Raw genomic sequence first — 27005 nt, 5'->3', positions numbered from 1 at the left:
AACAATTACTCACTTTAACGCATGGAAAATTTGTTTTAGTGTACTAAAAACTCTTTGGATTTCTCTCCTTACTTCGATGCCAGCTCTAGAGAAAAGAGCCAGGTGTCTGAAGACATGATCAAATGAACATGTTTGTCCTGCTAGAGAGATTCAGAAAGTCAACCATCCCAAGCTAGAAGCTGTCACTTCTCAGCTGTCCGTCTCTACATCTCATCAGGGAGGGTAATACCAAACTTGTCAGGGGCCATAATAAAAAATATTGACTGCTGATGAAACAACCAACTCAAATGTTTTCTTACTACTAGACAGCAAGCTGCCATTTTCATACCCGTAAAGGAAATTTTAAATGTTCACACTGAAATAAGTATCGCCAAGCACAAGGCTATATTAAGACTGGAAGAAGAGTGCACAGCATCTTGGACATAACTAAACTAGACCAGGTCGGAGCCACACAGGCTTCAGCTTTTATGAGACCGCCTTAGGTCTTGCACTCCCCCCTCAGTGGCTGACATCTGGGTCACTGCTGCTGCTGGCACCACTACAGCTTGCTCTGACACATCTACATGCAGTGCAAATGCATCTCTGGCTGCACTGCTGCCTTGCGAGCTGCTGGCAGAAGGAAGGGTCGGCTCCTCCAGGGGCACCAGCTGGGCATGCCCTGCCAGTCCCCTGCGCTCAGCACTGCTGCCCACCTGGCCTCGCAGCTAGCTGCCTTGGGCAACTCACCGTGTCTGAAAAACAACTGTTCCAAAAAAAGTGCATCGTTTTCAGCCATTTTGGTCCTTCCCTCAGCTTGCTGATGGCCCCTTCCCACAGAAGTGCAAGTGTGCAAGCACTGAGGTGTCAGACGGCCGGGCCCTTCTGCTTTAGCTAGCTCTTAAATCTGTTTAGCTCTATGGGACCGGACTATCAGCTATTTATTTCAGTGATGGACCCTAGAGAAAACTGAAATGCCCTAAATACCCTAAATCCTGCTCCATGAAACAACAAAACTTTTTTTTTTTTGTCTTTAAAGAAAATCTGGCACTGGCCAAAACAACATTTGATAGCATTGACAAAGGGGTATCATATAAGCCCCAGCTAAGTGAATGGGAAGTTTGCTATGGGCTTTAATGGTTACACGTTTTTAAGGATTTTCTCTGTGTGTGCATGTGACCCTAAGCGCAGACTAGCAGCCAACATGCTCCCACATACTGAACACAGGAGTAAATTATGTTAGTCTCATGTATTATTGTTACAAATGGTATCTGTTTCTCACATACACAATGTGCTATCAAAAAAAAAAAAAAAGGCAAGAAATGATCTTTGGAAGCAGAATGACTTCTATACTTACATGTATTTTAGGCATTAGACATACAACCCATGAGAAATGAAGATGGAAGTCTCAAAGCCAAAAGCCTTCATCACATACAGCAGAATAACAGAGCTGAGAGCAGCATGACACACAATAAAAAATCTGTTCCCAAAGGCAATGGACGTGATGGGGAATGCGTGCCTGGTCGTCTGTCCCTGACCTCCTGCTCCCTCTTTTCCTACTGCCTCCTAGCACATTACACTTATGCTGGTCCAGGCAGGCATAACAGCCACAATTAATTTCACACATGCACACTCACACTCCCTTCCCAAAATTGACCATCTAAACATTTATCTGGATAACTGAACAAAAAGGCCTAGCTTGCAGGAACACTGAGCCCCCAGCAGCCTTTCAGCTCAGTCAATAGGGCATGATTGTTAGTCACTGGGCATGTCCAGGGAAAAAATACAAATAAATAAAAAGAAAAAAAAAAACAAAAACCAAAAACCCATTGATCTATATGGGCTACTTTAGAAAAGGCATGTTGGTCATTCCAAAGGCTGCCACCACAGCACATCACGTTCTCCCCATTTTTCAGTGCTGATACACTCCTGCCTACACTATAGAGTATAAAACAAAAGGCATGCCTGGAACAATCATTAAAGTAAAAACAACAGAAGATATCCTACAAAGTCGGGGGAAAAAAATGGAGAAGGGATGGCATCACTGCACAGTCTTCTCCTCTCAGCTAAAACGATGAACATTTGATGCTGAACTTCTGACAGTCAGAAAAGGCTTTGTAAGAATCTTTTTCTGGTTGCCTTGAACAAGACTATTCAATAAGGGGTAATTAGCTGCAATTTTTTTTTTTTAAATCACCTGATGCACATTCAAGCCAGATTCATACTCTGAAGTAATAATTCAGAATGGTTCATGTAGAGGTTCCTGCATGGACTGAAAGCTGATTAAATGGACATAAACAAGCTTTAAGGACAAAAGACAATCTGTTGAGTAGGGTTGGAGGTGTTTACTGGGAATCTACAGGGAATTACACTAGATTCTGCCTTATTGAATAATTTCATTACTGATTTGGATAAAGGAGAAAAATGTGTAAAAAGGCATGATAATCTGAATCACAGATATTAGATTGGGAGCAATTACGAACAACATGGAATGAACTGAAAGAGCACAAGGTGCCCTAGAAATGTTTGAAATACATCCAAGAAATAAAAAATAAGATTCATCCCAGAATAAGCCAATCTGGAGGAAAATAAAGCAATGCACAGACATTTAATTTGTTTGGTGGCTGCCTCAGGGAAATCAGGAACTGCTTAAAAGCAACCTTTGCAATTATTTTCTTTAATTTTGTCTGAAATGAGGAATAAAATGTAAAGCCCCCGTGAGGTTCTGTGGAGTTGTGACAGACAGGGGATTCCAGTTAGGTGGAGGCTCCTGCCGGGAACTTGTGAAACAGTGCCTTAAGTGGCCTCAGTGGTTTTGCTAACACTTCTGCAACATTTTGACCAAAAAAGCAAAAGGTCTTAATCACTCACAAGTACTGAAAGCTGCCTGGGAAAGAAGCAAAAAAGAAATGGTTCCTCAGCACTTGAAGAGGTATAGAAAAAGCCAACACTATCTGGATTGTGGATAGTTCAGATTGCATGTATTTAACCAAGGATTTACCTAATCAGGAACAACCCTCCATGATGATAATCCTGAAGCTGGTCTTTATATCTTAATTTAGGGTCTTGACTTGACATTGAATTGTTTTTTTTTTTAACTGAAAATAACAGATTATTTTAATTTTGAAACAAATTAGCTATTGCAAACTGAGCCCAGAGATAGATGCTTTAAATAGTCAATTCTTAGCACACTGATATTCTGGCATTAACATGTGCCAATTAACAGAACGGCTGAACTCTTCATGAACAGCGCAGACCTGTCTGAAAGGCGCAGGCTAATAGGCCCCAAACCCTCTCCTCTGCTTTCCCGGCTCTGCAGCTCACAAATCCTGCATTTTTCTTACCACCAAGGCATTCTGATGATCCCAGGCTCCACATCCAACTCACAAACCTTATAAGAAATGAACTAAAAAACCACAAGCAAGCAAACAAAAAAAAACCTGCCAGGACAGTGAATTAAAATAGCTCAGGGAAGAGACTAGAAGGCACCCAAAGCTGGGTTCAGAAAGGAGCTGACAGCACCGATTCAGAAACAGTAGTGGGGGAGCAAGTGAGAAGACCTTTGCCTTTCAGTGGATGGGAGCCCTGAGATCAGGGCAGCTGCTGGCAAAACCACGGCCTTGGCTGGGTGATGGGGGACAAGATTTTGAAAATTCTGCATGGACCACACCACTCAGGGCAGAGATCTGAATAAAGAAAAGTACTATGGTGGGCCTTTGCTTCCTAACACACTGAGGGGCTTTAGAAAGGAAACATTTATACCTTCTTAATCATGACAGGCAAAGCTGAATGCTGCTATTCAAATATGTTAATAATTACAGAAAGCTTCAGTAAAAATATTTAAGATTTTTTTCCTAAAGTGGGAGGTGGGGGTAACATACGTTTCATTCCCTAAAAATGCTTCTAATACAGTTGAGCCACATAGACCATACTTTCTCCAAATTTTGAGTGTAAGGCAGGCAGTGGGCATGGAAAACATCAGCCTAAATCAGCTACTTTTAGTAAAGGTATAAACAAGCAAAATCATGTTTTTATAAAGCGATAAGCAATAAGTATTTACTGTAGGGATTGTTCAATGTGCTCCCTATGACTCTTCTAAACACCCATGAATACTGACCAGAGACATGTTTATGTGATTCTCAGTTCTCTTGCACAGATCACTCTTTTGTCTGAATGAAGTCAGTTCTTGCTTGCAGTTAGTTTTCTTTTTTTTTCATTTATTTCTTATGTGAAGTTGTACACAATTTCATGATACGTGAATATCCCCAGAGCTTCTTCTCAATAGATTTCTTAAGCCAAATTTGCCTGATGTTATCTTACTGCATAAACATGGGAAAGATTTCTGGTATAGGCTGATCTTTTTTGTTCTGCCTATGCCCTCAAATACTCTGTAAGTTTTTTTATTATTTCTTACTGATAAAATGTATCTCTCTCCTGGAGTTTCCTTATGGTTAAGCAAAACAGAAAATGGAATGCTTTCTGCAATAAAACTTTTGCAGCGATGGCAACAGAGCCTACACTTGCTCTCTGCACATACAGTTTTTTGACCGAAATAGGATGATTTGTATCAGCAAAGATTGAATAAGGATTACACAGGATCATGTTTCTACCATAGAGAAGCCAGCACAAATGAGACAGTGCTGGTCTGATGGTAACAGTATTTTTGATAGGTAAATCCTGATCAAGGCCTCTACAGGCTGGAAAAGATTTCCAAAGCTACCTAGGGAACTGCAACATCCAGACTGAGCCATCTACACTTTTTAAGCAACCTCTGCACTTCCAGAGGCCCAAGCACAGACAGAATGACATGAATGACCATGCTTCCGTGTTTCCCATGGATGCTGAGTCTCCTACACAGTCAGCTGAATTCACACACATTACAAGGTGCAGGACAGGACCACATTGACTTATTTTCATTACTTCATTTGGGAGGAACTACTTCTACTCTATTCCATTTTCGTTCATTATAGCACATCCCTCATCGTGGTCTCTGAGCATTTTCCAATGAGACATAAACAAATCACTAACGAGTATGTCATGTGGCTGCCTCTCCCATTTCATTTCCCAAAGGCCATGTTTTCGCTGTTTATCCTGTAGTTCAGTGTGGCTTACTATACACATTACATGGAAGGCTTCATGAAACTTATCTATTTGTATGTAACAATTTATCCCACAACGAGCCTATAGAAGTCTCATCAGCCATCTGGTATTTTTATTTCTCCAGGCTGAGAAAGCAATCATTGCTAATCCTCCTGCGAACTATGGAAGTCAGGTTTTATTTCTCACTTTTCTCTACCAATAACTCTTTACAGTCTGAAGTAGGCCAAAGAACCTAAAAATCTGTGTAGTCCTCAACTCTTATAGGACTCTAATGCTAGGTGGCTGCCAGAGCAAATGTGGTTCCAGTCCAGAAGAACAAAATTCTCAGGGTATCTGGTGAAAGATCAGATATGCTGTAGGAGAATCGTTTTTTGCTGAATCCTACAACTGATACATGTGTGTGTACTGAATTTCCACAGACCCAATGGGAAATCTGTGTTACGTTTTAGCACATGAAAACTGAAGTGGACATGTTTTTCAGGATGCAGTTGTCTGGAACAGAAGATGATGTTTCACAAAGTAACTCTTCAGCTAAGGTGTCACCTTAAGCGATCCTTTGCCCCCTGGCACCATCCCCAGCCTTGTGCCAGCCCAAGTCCTTGTGGGACCAGCACGACAACTTGGATGTGGGAACTGAACCATCCAGAAAATAACTACTGTTTTGCTAAGTTATTTTTCAACCAGATTTTTCAACATCTGGCAAGGGCAGCTATTGAAGTCACTATTAGCAGTTCTGCTGATAAACGTCTAATCAACTAATTGATGCTGAAAGGTTAATGATCAAAGTCTTTACTACTTAATTATGTTTTGCTTGTTTGGAAGCAATGAATGCGAATCTCAAGAATTACTTTACGGCTAGAAAGAAAGCAGTCGTCTTCTTTCCAAAATACATTAAGATAACCCCTAATTTGAGTAACCTATGGATACATTTTAAGAGAGAAAATTGAATCTGTACCAAGAAATGTACATATAGTAAAGATATGAGTGAAATAAAAAAACTCAGAGTCCTACTGCACAACACTACCACAATAGCACTGACATAAACTGATGATTGGGGCCCAGGCTTTATTTAGTATTTTCTGAGGGTTTTTCCCCTCTTCATTGAAATTCAACATCCATATAATCACTCACCTAGTCTGGTAGGACCTTGCTCTCTTTGTTGAATTGAGTGCACCATCTCTACAAGCCTTTCAGTCTCTTGAGGCATGTTCCACGAAATTTCTAGATTATTTTCCCTGGCATACTGGAGAACTGACACATGAATTGAAGTATTGCCTGAAGCAGAAAGCAGAAAATAAACATTTTAAGCAATGCATATGAATGTCTTACAATAAATCTCAAGGATACTTTATGGTTGTGTTTTACATTAAGCACAACTAGACAGTGATTTTCCATCAGAGTGTGAAAGCTGCATTTTCAATCAAAAGATCAAAATTGAACTATTCACAGGTGAAAAAATACACAAGTATTGCCGGTAACAGTTGCTTTTCTGTCAGGAATCGGCATGCAGTATTTTACCTCATCTCAGTTTGACCATGATTGGAGAATTTCACTTTATTGATGTCTAAATATTATTTCTTTTCCATTTTAAAATTGTCTAAACATTCCTTTTATTATATGCACATCGTTTTGCAAGAGTGGCAGTTTGATGCCTCATTTGTCCAATGGGCCAAGCTCCGCAGATGACTACATTTCATTCAAATTTCCCTCTGTCATACATCACTTGAGTGACATGCACCAGGCTGCAGCATGGGACATAGTGCACCCAGGGAGCATGACCTGCCAAGGGAAATAAAGAGAAAATCCAAGTTCTGCTATTCTCTGACATCCTGGTTCTGCTTGTACATTATGTAAGAAGTATGAATAAAACTATGAACAGAGGGTTGATATAGATATTTAATAAATACCAGACTTGCAGAATTGAACTGGGCAATACATTGTATATAAAGATCAGCTGTACTCTTCATGGTCTTAGAAGGACTGCTGCTGTATACTGAAGATACTTAAGTATATAGCATATCATTCTTTATCAATGTTTCATAAAACATTTATGAATAAAGTTGTTAATAATTGCGATTTCATGTACCCAAATGTTGCAGCTCTATATTGGTCTGAATATCATCTCCTCACTACACTCTACAATTTTTCCATGGTCGTCTTAAAGATTTTAAAATCAAGGCCGTAGTGAGGCGTCATGTCATAGCTACATTATTATTGTCCTGTTGTTAATGACAGGCTTCAAAGTTAAGGAAAACAGCTTGGCTAAAATAAATTGTCTGTTGGTCTATTGTTTAGTTTGTGTTTATTTCACTTGACTTGCTTCTCTACATCATGCATGTACTCAATTTTCAGAAAGAGAGTGTCTTTCACGTACAATCTCTAAAAAACCTAAGTTATTCTAGACATACAGAAATGCTATACTTTTCTTCTATGAGTTCTGTAATTAGTACAAGTGCTGGTAATCACCTCTTTTGGAAGCACAGGTATAATACCAACATGTCAACACCCTGTGGAAAACACCAGCAGCAACAGCAGTTGCTCCACAGAAATGGTTTAATGCTGAATTGAAACAGTAAAATTCTGATCAAAAAATTGAGGTTTGTTAAAACAAATGCTACTGGCAAAACACAGGATCCTGTGCAGCCCCGGCCATGAGGATGAACTTGGTGCAAGGGCACACGATGTCCTAACTTGGTGCCAAATAGTCCCTTCATGTATGTGCAGGATGCCTAGCATTCTGCCAGGGTGGCTGCACTGGTAATATCTGTGCTGAATGACCTAACTAGAGATGTACCTCCCATGAGTACATATTCTGCAAGCTCAGTGAGTCTAGCACTCCCAAAAAGTGTCTGTCATCCAACATGGGTCAGGAAATAAACCTTAAAAAGTCAGTTCCAGCACCCTAAGTTAGCCAAAAAAGGCTGGTCAGAACCAGAAATGCCCATCCCAAAGAACAAAACCTTGCAGTCGGACGAAACCTGAACCAAAAACCCTCTGAATTATCCATTGTTACTTGAACCAGAACTGAACTTGTAGTATTATTTTCAAGTCTGTTGAACCTAATCCAGATTTGAACCAAAACCAAACACGTATTTTTGCTCTTCTGACACAGAATAACAGTTCAGCTAAACCTCCATCCTATGACAGGGACCTCTTAGCCTGTTTGGCACACACACTTCTTATGTCCAGTACAGTATAAAGGGAAGCGCTCATCAGAGCTGATGTCCAAGCTATTTCTCATCACACAATTCCCTGAATTGGATGTCAAATCTTTACTCACCTGAACCAGAATAGCTTGGTTTTGGAGGAAACTAAACTTCATCTGAACCAAAAACTTTACTAGCCTGATTTCCCCAATATAAACGTAATTTTTTTTGAGGTATTGGAATACCTCAAATGACCTGGAATAAGTCACTTAAAACTAAAAATTAAACAAACCTATACTTATCAGCTCTTTTGTCCTGTATAAGCAAAGGAATAAAAAATGTTTTTATATGTTTGAGTTAAAAGGCAGATACATACTGATGTCAGCACTTTCAATAAATGCCCGTACAAAGTTTTTCATTTCCTCAAACTCTGATGCTCCAATATTGGAACTTCCATCCAGAAGAAACATGACATCCATTGGTTTGTTGCACAACTCTGAGGAGGGGGGGGAAAAAGGTTATTTAGACATGATAACCAGAAGTAGCATTTGCTAATCTGTTGGTAAGAGCAGAAAGGACAGATAGATACACCTGCATTTGGGGAAAACAAAGCAGGATAATGACCAGCTGAAACAATAAGTGATGCCCCTTTAATGAAAACCTTGAGATTTGTATTCAGTGGGATACATTGGTATTTCAATTCCTGCTTTTCTACTAAAGTTATTTTACTCTCAGCGGACTAAAACAAAAACAACAGCAAACAAAAGAAAACCAAACCAAAACAACAACAACAATCAAACTAAACCAAACCAAACCAAACCAAACAAACACAATTATGCCCCACCCCCCCAACAAAAAAACACACAAAAACAATTAAGTATCTTCAGGAAAGAGGAAGTATAATTTTAACTTGCTTGAGGCAGGCAGATGAGAATAACTTTTTTCTTCTGTCACTCCCTGACCTATCTGAAAGCTACTGTACTTTACTGACAAATGGAGCCAAGGACTTCTGAGCCTGCAGAAGGCTGGCAGCAGGTCTGCACTTGGTACTGCTGAACTGGAGCAGCATCCTCAGCCTCCAGTGAAGATATGTGGTCCTTCTTTGGCATTTGGACAACAAGATTCCGAATGAGATATGGGAACCGTTCAAATTTCAGTGATGTGAGGGGGAAGTGGAGAAGAGAGGACAGAGGAAAGAGGAAATTACACAGAAAATATGTCCAACTTTACCTGGAATTTCTGTCCAAAGTTTACGAGAGCAGCACGACTGCAGCACTAATTCAGGTGCTTCTTCAATAAGTGTACTATAACTATGCAAGATAATTGGGTTATTAGGCTGACTGATCTTTCTGAGCTCTTGGATATTTGCATTGGGGGTTATGCCTATGGGAATAACATTTATGCTCCTGGGCGGTCGTGTGATAACATCAGTGGAAGGACTGGATGACACCATATATACCAAGTGAGGAACGTCTTGCCTGCCCCCATTCACTGGTGTAAATGTGTGTTTGGAAATATAATCGATGGCATTCCCAGTGTTGGTAGCCTTCCCTCCTTGGTAGGGTATGCTCCTCACCTTCTCAATAATACTTTCCTTTGACTGTATTTCCCTAAAGGAATACTCCAGAGTGACAGTCTCCGAATATTGCATGACTGTAACATGAATATCTTCCTGTCCCACATTCATTTCTGTGATCACACTCTCAAGGAACTTCTTGACAATATTGAAATTTTCCTCCCCTACATTGTCTGATCCTTCCACAATAAAAGCAATATCCAGCCTTTTGCGAGTGGGCTTTTCTGAAAAGGGTGGTGGTGCTGTGAGTCCCCAGGGAGGAAATAAGACACTGGATATTGTTGGAGTGGATGTAGTTTGTAATAGAGAACTTTCTTCTGGTCCAAGATCACACAGACGATCAATAAGGAGATCCCTATTATCCATTAGCTCTAACACGTTGTTCATTAGGAAGGCTCTATTATCTGGTGACTGCTTTTCAATGAACCTGATTTGCTCCACATTAACATATGGTCCAATCCCCACGGGTATTACTGAGATTTTTTTATTCTTCAAAGCTGTGAGGATGCTGCGGAGTTTTCCTGGAGACTTGCTTGCTATAAATAACACTGCGATTCTGGCAGCATTGGTCCTTTCTGCTTTTCCAAACACGTGAAACACAGTGTATTTAAGGACTTCAGAGGCGGATGCTACTTCATCACCTGTGTATTTTATGCTTTGGACAATTTTTCTCATCTGGGACTGTGTTTTGATATCTTTAAGGCCAAGATAGATTGTGGGGCCAGCCCTATACACTAGAATTGACACTCGGATTTTCTTTTGGGAGATGTGGAGTTTCCTCATCATGCCAGTTATGAAAGTCTTCAGCTGTTCAAAGTCCTCCTCTGACAGTTTATTGGAGCCATCCATTAGGAAGGCCAAATCCATCATCTTGCTGCATGAGTATTCACTGGGTGGTAATTCAATATCCTCCTCTGGAGCAGGCGTTGTTGGTGTTAGGGCATCCTCCACTGGTTCACAGCCTACACAGGTTAAGTTCTTCCCTTCACATAGACTACAAAAAGCACCAAATTTAACTGTAAGAAATCAATGCTTATAACAACACAACCCAGAAGAATGCCCACACAGAAACAGTTAGGTATCTCAAAAACAACAAAAACAAAACATGATGTGAATGATATTTTCACTGCCCACAATTCCCCACATGATATTGTACAGCTAAATCCTATATGCTTATGCATATTTGTTTAGATCCAGGAAACATATGACAAACTATGATATGTTTGTCAGAGGAAACTCTCCTTATAACAGCCTTTGGCAGAATGTGCGAAATCTGTGTCTGGAAACTGTCTAGAAAGCCACTAAGCTTCAGCAATATGGCTACTTACAAGCCACTGGTGGACTGAACTGGCAGATCTGGTTTGCTTCACAAGGTAGCAAAACATATGAAAAAAACCCAAAGTAAATCCTCAGGTAGGAAAGATGCTTTTAGCTCTGATATGACTTAGCAGACTCTGTGAGGAGGCTAGGTTTACGTAGCTTTTAACCTTAGTGAAAATAACAAACAGCCTCTTTTCTACCTCTGAAGTACACTATGTTCCTTTTCTTTTACCTGACTTCATTTCATTTTGAATACAGTTTTGGCACATGTTCATCCTCCGTTTTTTAAAGGTCTCTCTTATCTTCCTCTTATTTACCATATTCTCTTTTTCAGTCCCTTTTCTCATATTAAATTATTTCATCTATAGCTGTTAAATTTTTTTAGCCCTGTGTCTTCCTTGACCATTTCTACTCACATCCCTTAGTACATTTTTCTCTTCCCCTTTCCATCTCAGCTCCCATTCTTATTTTTCCCCATCTCTGCCTTTTCCACTATTCATCCTTCTGTACCGCCATGTCAGCCTCCACCTTTTAGGAACTTCTCTATAATTCATCTCTTTCTATCTTCAGCAAGGCTTTAACATTTCCACCCTTCTAATTCCTGGTTGTAAGACTTGGTTGTGACTTTACACAACATGACTGTACTCATGCACAGGGTGGTACAGACTCAGTCGATATATTTTCTTCATCTTAGTGGACAGTCCAAGACACAGAAGAGTAAAAATATATGAAAGAGGAAGGACCAAAAAATGTTTGTGTTCACTACCAGAGAAAACCCAGGACCTCACTTTACACGTGGCATCTTAGTTTAAGTTCTCTTAGTTTAAGCACTATGTTCTTTTCAAGCTGCTTTTAGTGTCTTCCTAATTGAAGAATGCACAGCTACTTTTGGCATTAATGTATAGCAACAGAAGATTTATTATTTTAATCCGAATATGAATGAGCCTCTTCTAGTTTCCAGTTTCCTTTGGATATTTGCTATAAAATTAATTTTTGTGCAATATTTTCTATTGTTTGTACAGATGGTGTAGGCATCTAAATTAGGTGACAGCTATGCAAAAGGATGTTTCCCTAGTGAGGTAAGTTTTCCTAATGTTCCGAAATCTTTTGTGAGCAGCAGCCAGAGCATCAACATGTAAGATAAATTATTATTAAGGATTACAAAAATTAGGGAACGGAGACTCATAGAGACTCATTTATGAAGACTCTTTTTTGACCTTTTGATGGAATTCAAGTCTTTTTGTGTATACTGTTAAAAATATATAATTAATTGATTAGCCTAACAGTCTCATGCCCTGGGTTTATAGCACAGACATAAGCTAGCCCTGGCCAAAGGCCAGAAATTCAAAGTTCATACCCATTCAGAGCTTCTGTGAGGTTCAGAACATTTGGAGCTAAGGTGTTAGTCTGGGCTAATAGCTGCTGCACTTTTACAACTCGGTTTCTACTAAATGTGGTCAAATTACAAGATGGAAAACTCTTGTATTCATAGCATTATAAGTGACTAGTGAAAGTATCCATCAAGGGTCTAGGCATCCAGAGAATGCCAAACTTTCAGATACTATAGGCCATGCCATAATATGCCACTAGGCAGTATACAGAATGAAAATCAGTCTCTGCCACATTGCAGCTGAAGGCTCTCATCCTGCATGATGCACAGCATTGTGCACCCTGCCATTAATTTCCTCATATTTGGAAATGCAGGCATGCAGGATCAGGCCATGGGATATCATCTTAAAATCTTGGTGAAATTGGTTTTCCAGTAATAGTACACAATTCCAACTGTTAATAATGTCAGAGAGTTCTAGACTGAGTGCACATTCAGATCTTGCACTATACATAGGATTGTTTTAGTACTGGCAGAAGGAAAGAGTCTGATGGCTTTATTGATATTGAATCACACCTTACACAAAAAAAAGTGGAACATCCGAAGCCAGGAGGGCCACCTACACATGGGAAAAGGGCTTTTATGAAAGGAATTTATGAATTTCACTTGCTTAAATTCAACTGACATCCTATAATCCCTACTGTCACTGAAAAACTTCAGCTTCAGATTGTATGTGAAGGGATATTGACATAAAAGATGGTTTCTGAGCTTCATCTTCAGTGTTATACTTAAAATTACATCAAAAACTTATTCATGCAGATGTTCTTCATATCTCTCCATTCAATGTAGCCAACAGGCATGCTATTTTACTGCATAAACCCATCATACCAAGATTGACAGCGCTGTGGATCATCTCTGTTCAAAACTATTCTCCTTCCATGTGGGATCTTGACATCTCCAGCTGCACAGACAGGACAGTCTTCTGGACTGACACAATCCAGGGACAGTTCATCAAGTATTTTCCCTGTTACAAAACAGCACAGTAGTATAAAGATGCCAATTTTCATGAATTGTAAAACTAATCATTGCATTTACCCTCCTACAAAAACATAACAATGCTTCTGAGTTGGGCTCAAACATTCTGAATACTGTGCTTTTGTAACAGCCACTGCCAGCTAGACACAGAGAAGTATTTCCTTCCTTCATAACCACTTTTATTTAGATATTGGAAGTACTTAACCCAGTACATAACCTGCAACAGCCAGTACCATACAGAAGGTGAATATATCTTTAGAACAAAGCACTGAAGATGACAGGAGAAATGGCATTTTCTTTTTTACACATATATTGTTTATTTCTCCCAGTATTCCCTATCTCACTCTGGTCAGAGATACCAGGGCCCACAAAATAGCTATTTTGGGTCTTAAAATACCTTCTTTCTTTGCCTTCATGTCTTCTCACTCTACCTTTAGGAGCTATTTATTCATCTGAGTTTTCAGTCTCCTTTTGGATCTTGCTTGTCTTTCACTCTTTCCCTTCCTGTCTGTCTTTCCTCTCCCCGCCCCATATTTCCTATATTTTTTCCTTTCCCCTTTCTACGAGACAGTTGTTGGGAACAGTTAAGCTGAAAGCTCAGGCTCACAGGAGGATGCCTGCTGGGCACTCTCAGGAGCATCAGAGCCTTGGAGATAGTAAGCAGGTTGGGGCTATAGGTTTCCCCCACTGCAGTAATTGCTCTGAAGGAGAGAATTTTATGAGTGTCCAGCACAAATTCATACCCTACCTTAACCACATAGTCAACAATCTCTGTTGCTACTAATCCTCCTATCTTCCTCTCTTATCACCCCAGAATCACAGAATCATTAAGGTTGGAAAAGACCTTTAAGATCATCAGGTCCAACCATCAACCCAACACCACCATGCCCTCTAAACCATGTCCTGAAGTGCCACGTCTACACGCTTTTTGAACACCTCCAGTGATGGTGATTCCACCACCTCCCTGGGCAGCCTGTTCCAATGTTTGACCACTCTCTCAGTAAAGAAAGTTTTCCTAATATCCAGTCTAAACCTCCCCTGGAGCAACTTGAGGCCATTTCCTCTTGTCCTATGGCTAGTTACTTGGGAGAAGAGACCAACACCCATCTCACCACCACCCCCTTTCAGGTAGCTATAGAAAGCAATAAGGTTTCTCCTCAGCCTCCTCCTCTCCAGACTAAACAATCCCAGTTCCCTCAGCTGTTTCTCATAAGACTTGTTCTGCAGACCCCTCATCAGCTTCGTTGCCCTTCTCTGGACACGCTCCAGCAACTCAATGTCCTTCTTGTAGTAAGGGGCCCAAAACTGAACACAGTCTTCAAGATGCAGCCTCACCACTGCCAAGTACAGGGCACAATCACTTCCCTACTCCTGCTGGCTACACTATTTCTGATACAGGCCAGGATGCTGTTGGCCTTCTTGGCCACCTGGGCACACTGCTGACTCATGTTCAGCTGGCTGCCAACCAGCACCCCCAGGTCCTTTTCCACCAGGCAGCTCTCCAGCCACTCTTCCCCAAGCCTGTAGCATTGCATGGGGTTGTTGTGACCAAAATGCAAGACCCGGCACTTGGTCTTATTAAAACCCATTCCCATCCTCTCTCATTCTTGCTGGCAGTGTTTCATTGTCCTCTTCTAGACACCACTTCACACTCTCCACACACTGTGCTCATTTCACAAGCTCAAACCAGGATGCCTAACCACCCTCCTCCTCATGCAGTAGGGAATCGTAGTGAAAACACATCAGCAAGCCTGTTAAGGAATTAACTGCTATATCTAAGTCTTTTGCAATCCCCAGCCTTACAAATCTTTGACTATTTCTGCACTGTAAGAACTTTTTTCCTGCAATAGGAACACTTAGAGGGTGGAAAAAAAGAAAAAAAAAAAAAAACTACAGCAATACCTACAAGTAACAGAAGCATAGCAGAAAAAGGTAAGTAACTGCTTAAAGCAAAAAATGGACTTACCTGCAGGACAGTGTACATGGCATCCTTCCACACATTGCAGAGGGCACTCCAAAGGCTGTGGGTGCTGGCATGTTACAGGACAAACAGGTCCACAGCTATTATATCGCCATTCACATTGATAATCTAATTCTTGTTTATTCAGGTCCTCACAGCTTTGTGCTATGGAGTGAAAGAATTGGATGCAAAAAAAATAAAACCAGAGTGTATTCATCATGCTTCTCAGAACTATGACACCAAACTTGGTACAAAGCCGACCACATACACATAGAAAAAGAAAGATTTTCATCTTTAAATAAAAATATATTTATTTTACTACATTCAGGGCAGGCCACTTCTTCACACTTAAATTTTTTTTCACATAATGGACTACTTTGTCTAGATCAGAGATATTTGCCTTTGATAAAAACAATTGCAAAAAATTATTTTTAAATTTTAATGAAAAAAAATGTACAGAAACTATTTCTTTCTCTACATTTGTTTGTACCACGGACTGTTATATCCCCTTATTGAGGGAATGTTTTTTCCAGGTATGGCCCTGAACATAAATAGAAAAGGGAGAGGAAATGTCACCATGAGCTCTTAGCCCAGTCCCATTAAACTGAACTTCTCCAGACATCAGTGGGAGCAGAGCTGGATAAGAACAGTTGATCTATCTGAGACAACAGCTTACTAATTAAAAGCTTGAACCTTTTCACCCAATTCTTGCTCATCTACCCTGTACTTACGGCACAGAGCTGGCGATCTCCAGTGGACAGCAACACCTTTTTGTGCGCAGACATGTGCATAGGCTGCTATAGCGTCACAGAAGCAAGCACAGTCCCCAATAGATTCACAAGCACAAGTGTCATACATGCAAATATCTATGTAGGGCTCAGGATTCACCTACAAAAGAGAAATACAGGGTACACTCACTGATCCCCCTTCATCTCCTTCTTCTAGGCACATTTAACCTTCAGATAGTTTGCCTGCTTCATTCACCAAGAGTTGAGGTGCTACCTAAATCAGTGCAGATCTTCAGGCAGAAGTTATTCTATAGCTTTCTACTAGGAGTATCCTGCATTTTCCCATGAAGCATCAGCTACAGGGCAGGGTCAGAGATGAGAACGTCAATTAGTCAGCCTCCTCAAAGTCCTGTGTGCTGTCAGCACAACCATACTTTTCCCCCCAGCTGTAATCAGTGTCAGCACAGTTCATGCAGAATTGAAGAATGTGAAACACATGACACAATACTCACAAGTTTTTTGCATTCTTCAAAGAGGTCCCCAGACAAAATGCTGCATGATGTTTCTACCATCACCTGCTTCACTATGTTTCCATTACACAGTGGAGACATCAAGGTCTGTTCCCGGTTGGGCTTAATATTGTAAGAGACAAGCACATATTGCATTAGTCTTGCCTTCAGGACCTCAGGACTCTTCAAATTGAAGACACTCACTAGCAGTAGACATTTTTCATGACAAAGTAAATTGTCAGGACAAAACCTGCCACAGCAGGTCACAGAGCAGAGCAGGTCACCTCCTACATTTTCTCCAGCCCTTACTTGTTCATTGCAGTTTTAACATAAATATTTTGATGACAAAGTCCCACTGTACCAGACATTCACCCTGAAAAACAGTCATTCACAGGTCTAAGGAAGGCCCACGAGGCTCACAAATATGATTAGTCTTCAGCAGACAATACCCATGGCTCAGTAGTCTCCCCCTCTCCCATTTAATTTATCTAAGAACAAGAAGCACCAGTATTGACATGGCATTTATCATGGAGACAGTCTGCAGGTTCTGTCCTGTGCCTATTACACTGAAACGAGGAGCTACTCCTCCTCAGACTTACCCTGTGGTCTCAATCCTCATTATTGCAACTTTTTCTGTGCTGCAATCAAGTCATATCTAAAAAGTGACATTCAGCAAGGTAATACTGTGGCTATGTCACACTTGCACATAATTTATCAAACTAACCCAAAAGATTTCATGTGCTCAAAAATAAGTGCTTCATTTTATTTTCTGATAATTTAAAAATTTTAAGGAAAGATCTAAAAAAGGCCTTTCTTCCCCTTTCTTTCTGAAAATCTAGATGAATTTTCAAGAGAAAGTTTTCAGCCTCAAAAGCATCATCTGAATGAAATGCTTGATTTTACAAATGTCTAGACAAGTTGTTTCTCTCACTTTTTGATTTGGAAATACTTTTGGTCAAAATTATTGTCAGGTCAAGACAAATTTATTATTCAATTTCATTCTTTCAAAACTCTGTATTTAGAAAAGAGGAAGTATGTTCTCATGTGTAGCATAATTAGTCCCCCTTGAAATCACATAATCTCCGTCACCAGGACACAGATAACACTTTTAGATAGTAGGTAACCTCCTCAAAACTCAGAAGCAGTGATAAAATAGCAATAAGGTCTTATATCCGCTCCTGTATCTTGCTTTTTCTGTTCAAGCCTCTCCAATCTGAAAATAAAAACTCAATGCTTTTTAAAAAAGATTGAGAAGCATATAGAAAGAAATTAGTATGTGCATTTAGTTGGGATATAGAACTTTGGATAGGGAAATATGAAATTTTTATCTGAAGTCCCTCTGTCTGAAAATTACACCTGTTTTTTTTAGATTAAGCTCTAAAATGAGATTTCCAGTTATAGGTGGATTTCAAGCATCTGGGCTGGAAAACTCTAAGAACAGCCTCTACCGTACAGACTAGCTATTTTAACATTCAGCTGAAGCCAGGCAGCACAGAGGCCTTAAATAAGTTAATTGATCTTTTATCAGATTCAAGAAATAATATTATTTGGCAAAACCATGGGGAAAGGAGTTAATTTCTATTTACTTTTATCCTTTCAAACCTCTTTGTCCACTCTTGAGTGATACTGTAACCCATATTAATTAGTTTTCACAGTTCATTTGCAATCACCTTTTCAACATCAGCACAGTATGGATTAACTTTCCAAGAATTCCCAAAGTCAACTGGATCTACTTCAAGATGTTCATTGCTGCTGGTCAAATCATTGTTTTGGATTCCATCAAAATTTCCACACAGACCACACACTTGATCCTTGCAGGGAAAGAAACACAAAATACATAAATCTTACATCTGTAGACTGGCTTAAGGTTTTGTTAAGTCTTTTTTAGCCTAGTGGTTTAATAGCATGAGGCTTTAAAACTGAATTATCCCTGGCCTTGCCAAGTTCAATAAAATAGACACAGTCCCTCACAGAGAAAGTTTAGCTCCTATTCCCATTCTGCTTTGCTGAAAGTAGGACCATACTGTCTCCAAGGACTCCGGGAAGCAAGACAATAACCCTGATGAGTGGTGCCTGTTAGAGTGTGTCCCTACAATCCCATTTTATTTCTGGAGATGACTGTCCTAGCGCCACCACTAGTAAATCTGGCTCCTTATACTGCTCTTCTTGAACGCAGAAGAAATCACTCAAGGCTTAGTTATTCTGAGGCACCACAGCATTCATCCTTTCTGTCATCTCCAATGACCCAAAATTTACCCCTTACAGCTGGACTACTGGGAAAGTAAGCAACACTTATGGTATCACAAAAAAATCCCTTCATTTTCAAACAAGTGCCTAATACTCCATAGAAATCCATCAGCATGTCTACATAAAAAAATGCTATTCCCCAGAGTCAGGGCAAGTGCATTCTTTAGTGAGAATAAAAAGTAAATCAAAAAACACTTACTTTGAAATTGCCTTTTAAGATGACTGAGACTCCCATGGCCAGATCCCAGGTCACACTGATACTTTTGCCCAGTAAAATGATGTAATAACGGCCAGACTTCATGACTTCTAAATCATTGTCATCTTTAGGAGGCACCTTGATGTTTACCTGAACAAGAAAAGCACACTGTGCTATCGACTGTGTCTCTAACTCCTATTTCACGCAGGTCACCTTCCCAGTGGGACACATGCTGGTAGGTTAACAGTTATTTTCAAATACGCTATTCTCCAGAGAACAGAGAGTTCCCATACACTTTACAGATGCTCCAAAGCACTTGCAAAACTGTAAGCAAGGTATGGGTAAGGCACTGATTATAGGCTTGTTTCTACACTGAAAAGTTGCTGTGGATAAATTACTGCCTTAGAAACAACACTTCTGAACAGCAAATTGGGATACAAGTACAGTATTTCAATCCCATCACATTAATTTTGAATGAGGCAATGCCCCTTGCACTCTGGGGGTATAACATACACTCACCACAAATGCTGACACACAAAGCAATGACTGCTAAACGGAAGGAGGGCTGATAAGGAGGACAGGGTATATCCAACTAACAAGCAGTTTAGTATTCGGTCAATGCTTCACTGAATAATTACAATTTATTTTTCCTTCATCTTTTTAGGAAACTAATAATTCTGTGCTCTTGACGCAGGTAATGACAAAAGGGCTGGCTAGATTTAAGTGTAATGTGAACTGGGAGAATGACAGGTGGCCTCTGAAGGATCAGAGCCTGACTCTGAAGTCAGGAAGGACTTTCTTCCCAACCAGCTACACCAACAGGAAAAATCCTGAGAGATTTCTTTTGGTGTCTTCATTTTTCCATCACTTTCACTTCCCCTAGGTGCCTCTTTCTCTTTCCATCTGGCTGCAAATTCACTGCCTCCAGTCACTAAGAATTTAAGAGATTAATTTAAAATGCTTTCTTTCACACCATAATCCCCTTTCAATGGGAACGCTAATAGGATTATTAACCACATTTGGAGACAAAGGTCTGGCATGGCTGTTACTTTAAGCACCACTAATGCATTAACTGAAAACTGCTTAATTCTGGAAGAGGCAGATGAAAACTTTCAATCAGTACAAACAGTGATTAAAACAAGGGAGAAAGAAGAACCCACAAATCATTCACGCACTCCCTAGTTTGAGGGCAAAATATTTCCTCATCCAACTATTGTTTCTTGCTCAATTCAGTAAAAGCTCAGCACCGCAATTCAATTCTCTTCATCTCTGGGCTATTATCAGCAATATTTATACGAGAGTTTACATCCTCCAAGTATCTTCTAGAGATGGCTTTCAATGTCTTTAGGGAAGACTATATTAAAAAATATTTTAGGAACTGGAAGCTTTTTCATCTTCACCTATGACCAGTGTGTACAGTCTAGTCACACCTGGTCACTTATCTTCTACATATAGTAGCCTCTGTCTTTCCAAACTCAGGCAAAAAACAGAGGAAGACAAAGCTGAGCTGGGAGGTTGACCCAAATTACAGAATTTCTATGCTTATGGAGGCTTTTTGCCCAACCATGAAGTCATAACTTTTGACCTTACAAACTGGCAGGTTTATTTGTTTCAGAAGAACAAAAATTATTTCACAGTATTTATTTTTTTTAATGTGAGCCAGAACTGTAACATGTAGATACTTCAATTAAGCCCCTACTTACTTAAAACTAGAAGCTGCTTTCAAAACAATACCATCTTAAAACAATGCTGTTTGGAAATATTTTAATAGCCAAAAAAGACTTGATTCTCCTGCTTACTTCTAAGGATTCTTGTGGAAAAAGAGTGTAGGAAGTCATCACTGGGTGAGAAATTGCCTAAGAGTCTTCATATCAGTTCTTTTTCCTTAATCTCTGCTTTGGTTGCAGTTATTTCTAAGAAAATCTTCTCTAGATATTACACAGAGCCTTAAACTTTCTAGAAAGATAGCTAAAAATTCAGTCAAGGTCATGTGGACAGCCTTGTAATACAGACCTAGCTCTTGGAAGGACATACTCTCTCAGGAACAAAACACCTTCTGTTGCTGGAGTTGCTGCATGCCTAATAACCTCCTGTCTTTTCTGGCCCTTATTTATGTGTTCAAACAGAATCACAGCTCTTCTGAAAATATGTCCCCTAAAGAATTTTTCAGACAAAGCCTGGCTCTATGGACCGATCCCTGCACTACTATTCACCCTCACCCAGGTGGTGGATTCTTTAGTAGTAGAAATAAAGTATTGGTTGAGCAACAAATATGTCCTATGTTCATTCCTCCAGCAACCAAAAGCCTACACGGATCATATGCTGTCAAGATGCATTGCATAGACACTATTAATAATGGCCATGTTTTACGTCTTCCTGTCAAGCATCAGTGGCATGCAGCAATTTGCAGGCAATTTGCAGGCTATGCAAAACCTGGTTCAGCTTTGTCTGTTAACCCAAAACAAGGAAAATGTAGAGTGGTTTCACATTTCACTGGGAACATTTTTGCAAATCTCTGGTCCAGATGCCAGTTCAGAGCACAGTACTTCTGAAAACAGAGCAATTGAAACACTATAATCCACTGTATCTCTGTAATGTTTGAACACACAGACGGTCTTAATTGTTACAGTGCCCAAGGCAAAGAGCTGAACTCTGCCCTTTGGAAAGCTTGTTTCCTGCTGTGGAGAGACATGGGAGGTGGAAGTGATTCTTGGTCAATTCTTCAGTGTTTGTTCTTATGAAAATGGGGAAAAAACAAAGAATCCAGTCATCAGATTCCATCTGACAGTTTAACAGGGGAAAGGATAGTGATATTTGCTTCTACAGTATCAACTTGTTCCAGCCATGACTACTTCTTTTCCTGTGTGCTCAGTCCTTCAGATGGCTAAATTAGGTCTGAAGTTTTACTAGTCATGGGACAGTCACTTCTTAGCTCTTCCTTACACTTAAGCTTGCTTGAAATAGACTTATACCTTCCAGGGCATTCCTCATAGGAGCTTGCATTGAACAGCATTCTTATCAGAGATAAATTTATTGTCATCAACCAGAAATACCAAAATGGCATTATAGCTCTGGGTGCAAAATGGATAATTATAATCCTGCTAACCTGTTCATTTTTATGATCTAATTTTCAGGAACCACTGAGCATGAGGTCATTCATGCCTCATCTAACTAAACAACCTGAAGTTCTTTTCCCCAAAAAAGGCAAAGAAAGAGAACAGAAGTGTACATACATTTCCATTAAACAATTCTATTTCCCCACTTTCATACAGAATGATAACCCTTTTGGTGCACTTTTCTCCAGTGAAGCCACAGCCTTCATTTGAAATCAGTATCCGGAATGTCCCAGAGTCATCCTTGCAGAAATCCTATCAGATGAAAATAAATTAATGGGTCATTAATGTGGAACATTTGAGAAACACATACAGCTCTCTGGAGAAAAAGGAAGCCTCAAATAATACCCTGTGTAATCTGTGGCCAGAAGGATATATGCTGGCACGCCAACTGTTCCCATGCTAATTTAATTTATGCTTAGCATTGATATTCATGTGGTCTACCCCTTAAAGAAGGGGGTACATTGTGCCAGTGACACACACACATGTATTTTGCAGGGTATCCTTCACCAGGGAGAATCCATGCTCTTACAATATATACATATAATATATATATAATATGCATATATTTACATATATAAGTATGTATAATTATATATATTGTATGTATAATATGTACATATATATGGATATATGTACAATGGGCACAGTGTACATCTTAATACACATATATTAATTGATTTTAAAATGAAAACAAGACTCTGAAGCTTTAATGATAAAATTAAAATATAAACCTAGAAGTTTACTTTAGAAAGAAGAGTTAGAAAGCAACTTCCTTCAGTTTTGAGCAAAATGTTTGATGTCCATGTTTTCCAACTTGTACACGAATAATAATTGCAACAATGTCAACCTATTTCTTGTGGGAAAATTATGTAGTTTTAATTTATTGATTTTTTTTTAAGTCAAATATTTCTGAGATGCATGGAGAGTTAGTACTACATTTATGTGATTACTCATGACCATCAGGCCTTTTAGGGTTTTTTTCAGTATACACCTTTTAAGAAAAAGACCCTGTCTATAGTTCTCTGTGTTTGTCATCTGAGGAAAATAGATCTCATTTAAATTTTAACTAGTTTTGCAGTAATGTATGTTATATAAGGCCTGTAAGACCTTTACACAGAGCTCTCACTCATGTTAGAGCAATCAGTCTTCTAAGGTAATCCAGCGGGCATCAAGGTGAGAGCATATTTCAGACCTAGCCTGAGACAGGTTGATCACAGTTTCCTGCTCAAGAACTGCAAGGAAGAACCTGCTTCATGAAAAGGGTCTATAGGGAAAACAGTAGCCCACACAAGAAACATGTCACTTTGTAACTGCAGAAGACTGTTGTTAGCAATTAGCAGTGGACCCAAATTTGCAAAGAAATCTTCTTCTTTTGCACACACATTTTTACATACACAATGATTTGCATCTGTGGATGAGCCTTGATCTTATTTAACTCTAAATTTCTGGCTGCTCCCACAAATCACAAGTTGATATTACTGTGCTATGCCTTTCTCCTCTTTGCTGTGAAGAAAATGGATATTGTCAATGTACTACAAACAGGTTGGTGTATGGAACAGGACAGTGACTTTGCCAAAGTGAATGAGCAGAGTCTGTGCTCTGGATGCATTTAGAGAAAGTTCACCAAGCACTTCTTGCCTCACTCAGGCAGACAGTAAAGCCATCGCTACAGGATAATGAGGCTAGTGGAGGATGAGGTAAGATTGATTTATGGGTATCTACAGTTCCTTGTTAGTGATGAGATTCAGACAGCTCCTCTCTGTACCATGTTGCTATCTTATGTTTTATGACTACCAGTTAGATATATGACAACCTAACTCATTCTACAGAACACAATGCAATCTTCAAAGTTCTCAAGGCATCTTTGAAGTCATTAATAAGCTCTGCTTTCCTCTACCACACATCTGGCTTAGTAATTGAGAACACTTTACTGTGATTTATCCAAACATTGGCTTTCTCTCCTGGTATAAAACATCTTATATATTATCAGACAGCTTTGGTATTTGACATGTTCTTACCTGAACTAATACATACTGACAGTTTCCTGGAAACTTGTATTTCAATCCATCAAATGTCAAATAATGAGCTGTACCAATAACAGTGCAGGTGCCATCACATGTATGTTTGGTGCATTCCCACTTTCGACCATGGCACACACTGTAACAGAGAAAACAAGTCAGTGACAGTTATCATTATTTCCAATGCATATAATAAGCAAGAAAATGCAAGGTGCTTTAGGCAAAGTGAAAGAGCAAAAGTATCTGCCTCCAGGAGCTCATGATCTGAAGCATCTCCAAGAGACACATAACTGGTGATAAGATACTATTTTGCTTTATTCTGCCCTTTTTCCTCGGCCTGGGTCAGGGAGTAACCTACTGCAGACCAAACAGGAACATTGTTCCCCTGTGTGTCTTAACCCAGACAACTGCAGGTCTGTGAGGAACCTCTGCAGCTTTCTGTGTTGCTGTCCATCCTCAGGTATGTCCCCACCAGATCCTCTCTGTTTGGCTTTGAGAAGGTACTCTTAGAAGGCTCCTGGGCTGCTGGCATCCTTCTCTAGATAGATTTCCATACCTACATTACACTACTGTGCAGCAGATGACAATCTCTTTCATTAATGTAAATTAGCATATGTTAACATTGAGTGCATAAATCCAAATAGCATATTAATGTGTTCAGTGAATAAGGAATATGCTTCCCTATTTCTTACAGGCTGCATGTAGGAGTATATGCTTTTTGAACTTCCCTGTTAAAGATAGTTCTAGACAGAGCCTGCTAGAATATTTCATAATACTATTAGTATTTTATTTTGGATATCCTGCTCTGCTCAGAAGTTCCTTTTAGAAAAACAGATTGATTAACCTCTAAGGACCATTACAGGTTAAATATGAAGTATAATATCAGCAACGCTGTTTTTATTTGCAGTATTGTCCATTTTTTCTCATTGAAAGCCAAAATAACAGTAAATTTAATATCCAACTGATGCCAAAGGACATGCATTTACTCTCATGACCAACTTTTGGGACCAAGTAACCAGGACTGTCATTCCATTTCCCAGTGGCTTTTGTTCAGATTATATACTTAAGTATAATTCCACCCCTCTCCAAAGAGGTCTCTCTGTTCTTAAATTCAAGTCATTCCTCATGATAGTTTATCTGACCTAGCAATTGGAGACATTACCTCACAGTCTGACAAGAACACAATGTGCATAGAAATATTTCCTTTTCTGTACATAGGTACACATATACACACACTCTCTGAGGAATGTCCTACTGTGTGATACTGTCCCCTGAGGTCTCCTGTGGTGACCGAACCAGAATGTCTGCCATACAGGAGAATTCAAGTTTGGCGCCATACAAATGGTACTCCAAGCTAAGTCTCAGGTTATGCAACAGGAGATGTGATGAGACACCTGATCATGAAAGGAGATACAGCAATGGTTCAATGCCTGTATAGTTTGCAAGTGATGTTGTCGAGGACACCTCCTAGACTTCCTCACAAGCACAGAATATGCAAGAAAAAAAGGGGACATCCTGACATACACAGCAAAACAAGATGCTGCCTTGTTTTTCCTGGGTGAAGGGAATTCTGAAGAGCAATCAGACACAGGGTTAAGATCTTGACATCATTATACCCACATTGCTGCAGCGGCTGTACTACATCCACAGGCTTTTGATCAGTGAAATAAATTAATTGCTAACTAGCAAGAGACTGAGGAAACAAAATAAAAAACAAGGTCAATTAAGTATAAAATCTGCTCACTCTTTTCTTTGTTATTAATTTTTGAGAATTAGAATAGCATCTGATACCATATCTAATAATCTAATCTAATAATAAGAATTTAATAATCTAATAAGTAATAGTTTGCTTGAGGTGAAGAAACATTCATCTACTAAATGCTGTATGAATGCAGATGGACACCATCACTGCCCCAGGGATTTTCTAATCAAGCTCTGTAAGGGCAGGGAAAGGGGAATTCTATCCCTGCTTTATAGGTGTAAAAACTCAGGGATAAAAGACCTGAAGCACTTTCCGAAGATCAAATTGCTAACCAAAAAATTCAGGTACTGAACCAAGTTCTCTAGTAATGCCCTAACCCAAGCATAAGCATTGTTTAATCTTGATAACACTTCACAGTATAATAAATATTGTGCAATACATTTTCTTCAAAGAATGAAATTTCAGTAACACGAAACCTGTTGCACGCTCTGCTATTAAATCTCTGCTAATAGGTAGAGCAAGACCAAGATTTTGTACATATGTGCACGGACAGATTATAAAGTATAGGGTGTAGCAAAATTCAGATTAAAAAATTTCTGCTGTGTACTGCTTCATAAATGTTATTCCAAAATTTTCACTGAGCTCTACAATGAATTCCCAATACATAGCATAACAAAAGTTTTGCCACTAGCTTAGACTTGGAGACATTCCGTTGTTCATGAATTAGGGTCTCCCATATGTCAAGTTGAATGTAAACGCCAAATCTGACACCTCTGGCTCATATATTGCATTTGCAGGTGTTCACATCTGGCTAAGAACAAGTGAGAATGAGAACTCCTGCAACAGCAGTACAAAAAGCAAAAACAAAAGAAAAGGAAGATCTGATCTCCAAAATGCAGACTCTCAATTCTTATTAATTCTCAAAGCAATAGTAATTTCCTATATCACTTCCTAAATGACATTTCACTGTATATTTGCTGAGAACTATGATGAAACTTTTAAAAGTCATATAGTTCAAAAAAGCTTGAGTGACATTTTTGAAGGGACCT

The 27005-nt window shown here is 39.5% G+C and overlaps 1 protein-coding gene across 1 annotated transcript in view; it reads right to left on the bottom strand.

Moving 5' to 3' along the window:
* VWF (von Willebrand factor) overlaps positions 1–27005 on the bottom strand; it is a gene marked incomplete at its 5' end in the record, with an annotated part of 151528 nt that overhangs the window by 61477 nt on the left and 63046 nt on the right. The window contains 11 exons of the mRNA XM_082013969.1: positions 6208–6351; positions 8599–8718; positions 9453–10792; positions 13334–13469; positions 15447–15605; positions 16172–16328; positions 16681–16800; positions 18348–18488; positions 19124–19270; positions 22354–22488; positions 24255–24393. Of these exons, the coding sequence (XP_081870095.1) occupies positions 6208–6351; positions 8599–8718; positions 9453–10792; positions 13334–13469; positions 15447–15605; positions 16172–16328; positions 16681–16800; positions 18348–18488; positions 19124–19270; positions 22354–22488; positions 24255–24393 (2738 nt within the window). The remainder of the gene's footprint in view (positions 1–6207; positions 6352–8598; positions 8719–9452; positions 10793–13333; positions 13470–15446; positions 15606–16171; positions 16329–16680; positions 16801–18347; positions 18489–19123; positions 19271–22353; positions 22489–24254; positions 24394–27005) is intronic.

The sequence above is a fragment of the Phaethon aethereus genome (assembly GCF_964289735.1).
Source record: "Phaethon aethereus genome assembly, chromosome: 1".
Classification (NCBI taxonomy): domain Eukaryota; kingdom Metazoa; phylum Chordata; class Aves; order Phaethontiformes; family Phaethontidae; genus Phaethon; species Phaethon aethereus.
The sequence above is the reverse complement of the archived record's forward strand: the minus strand, read 5'-3'. Positions and strand labels throughout refer to the sequence as shown.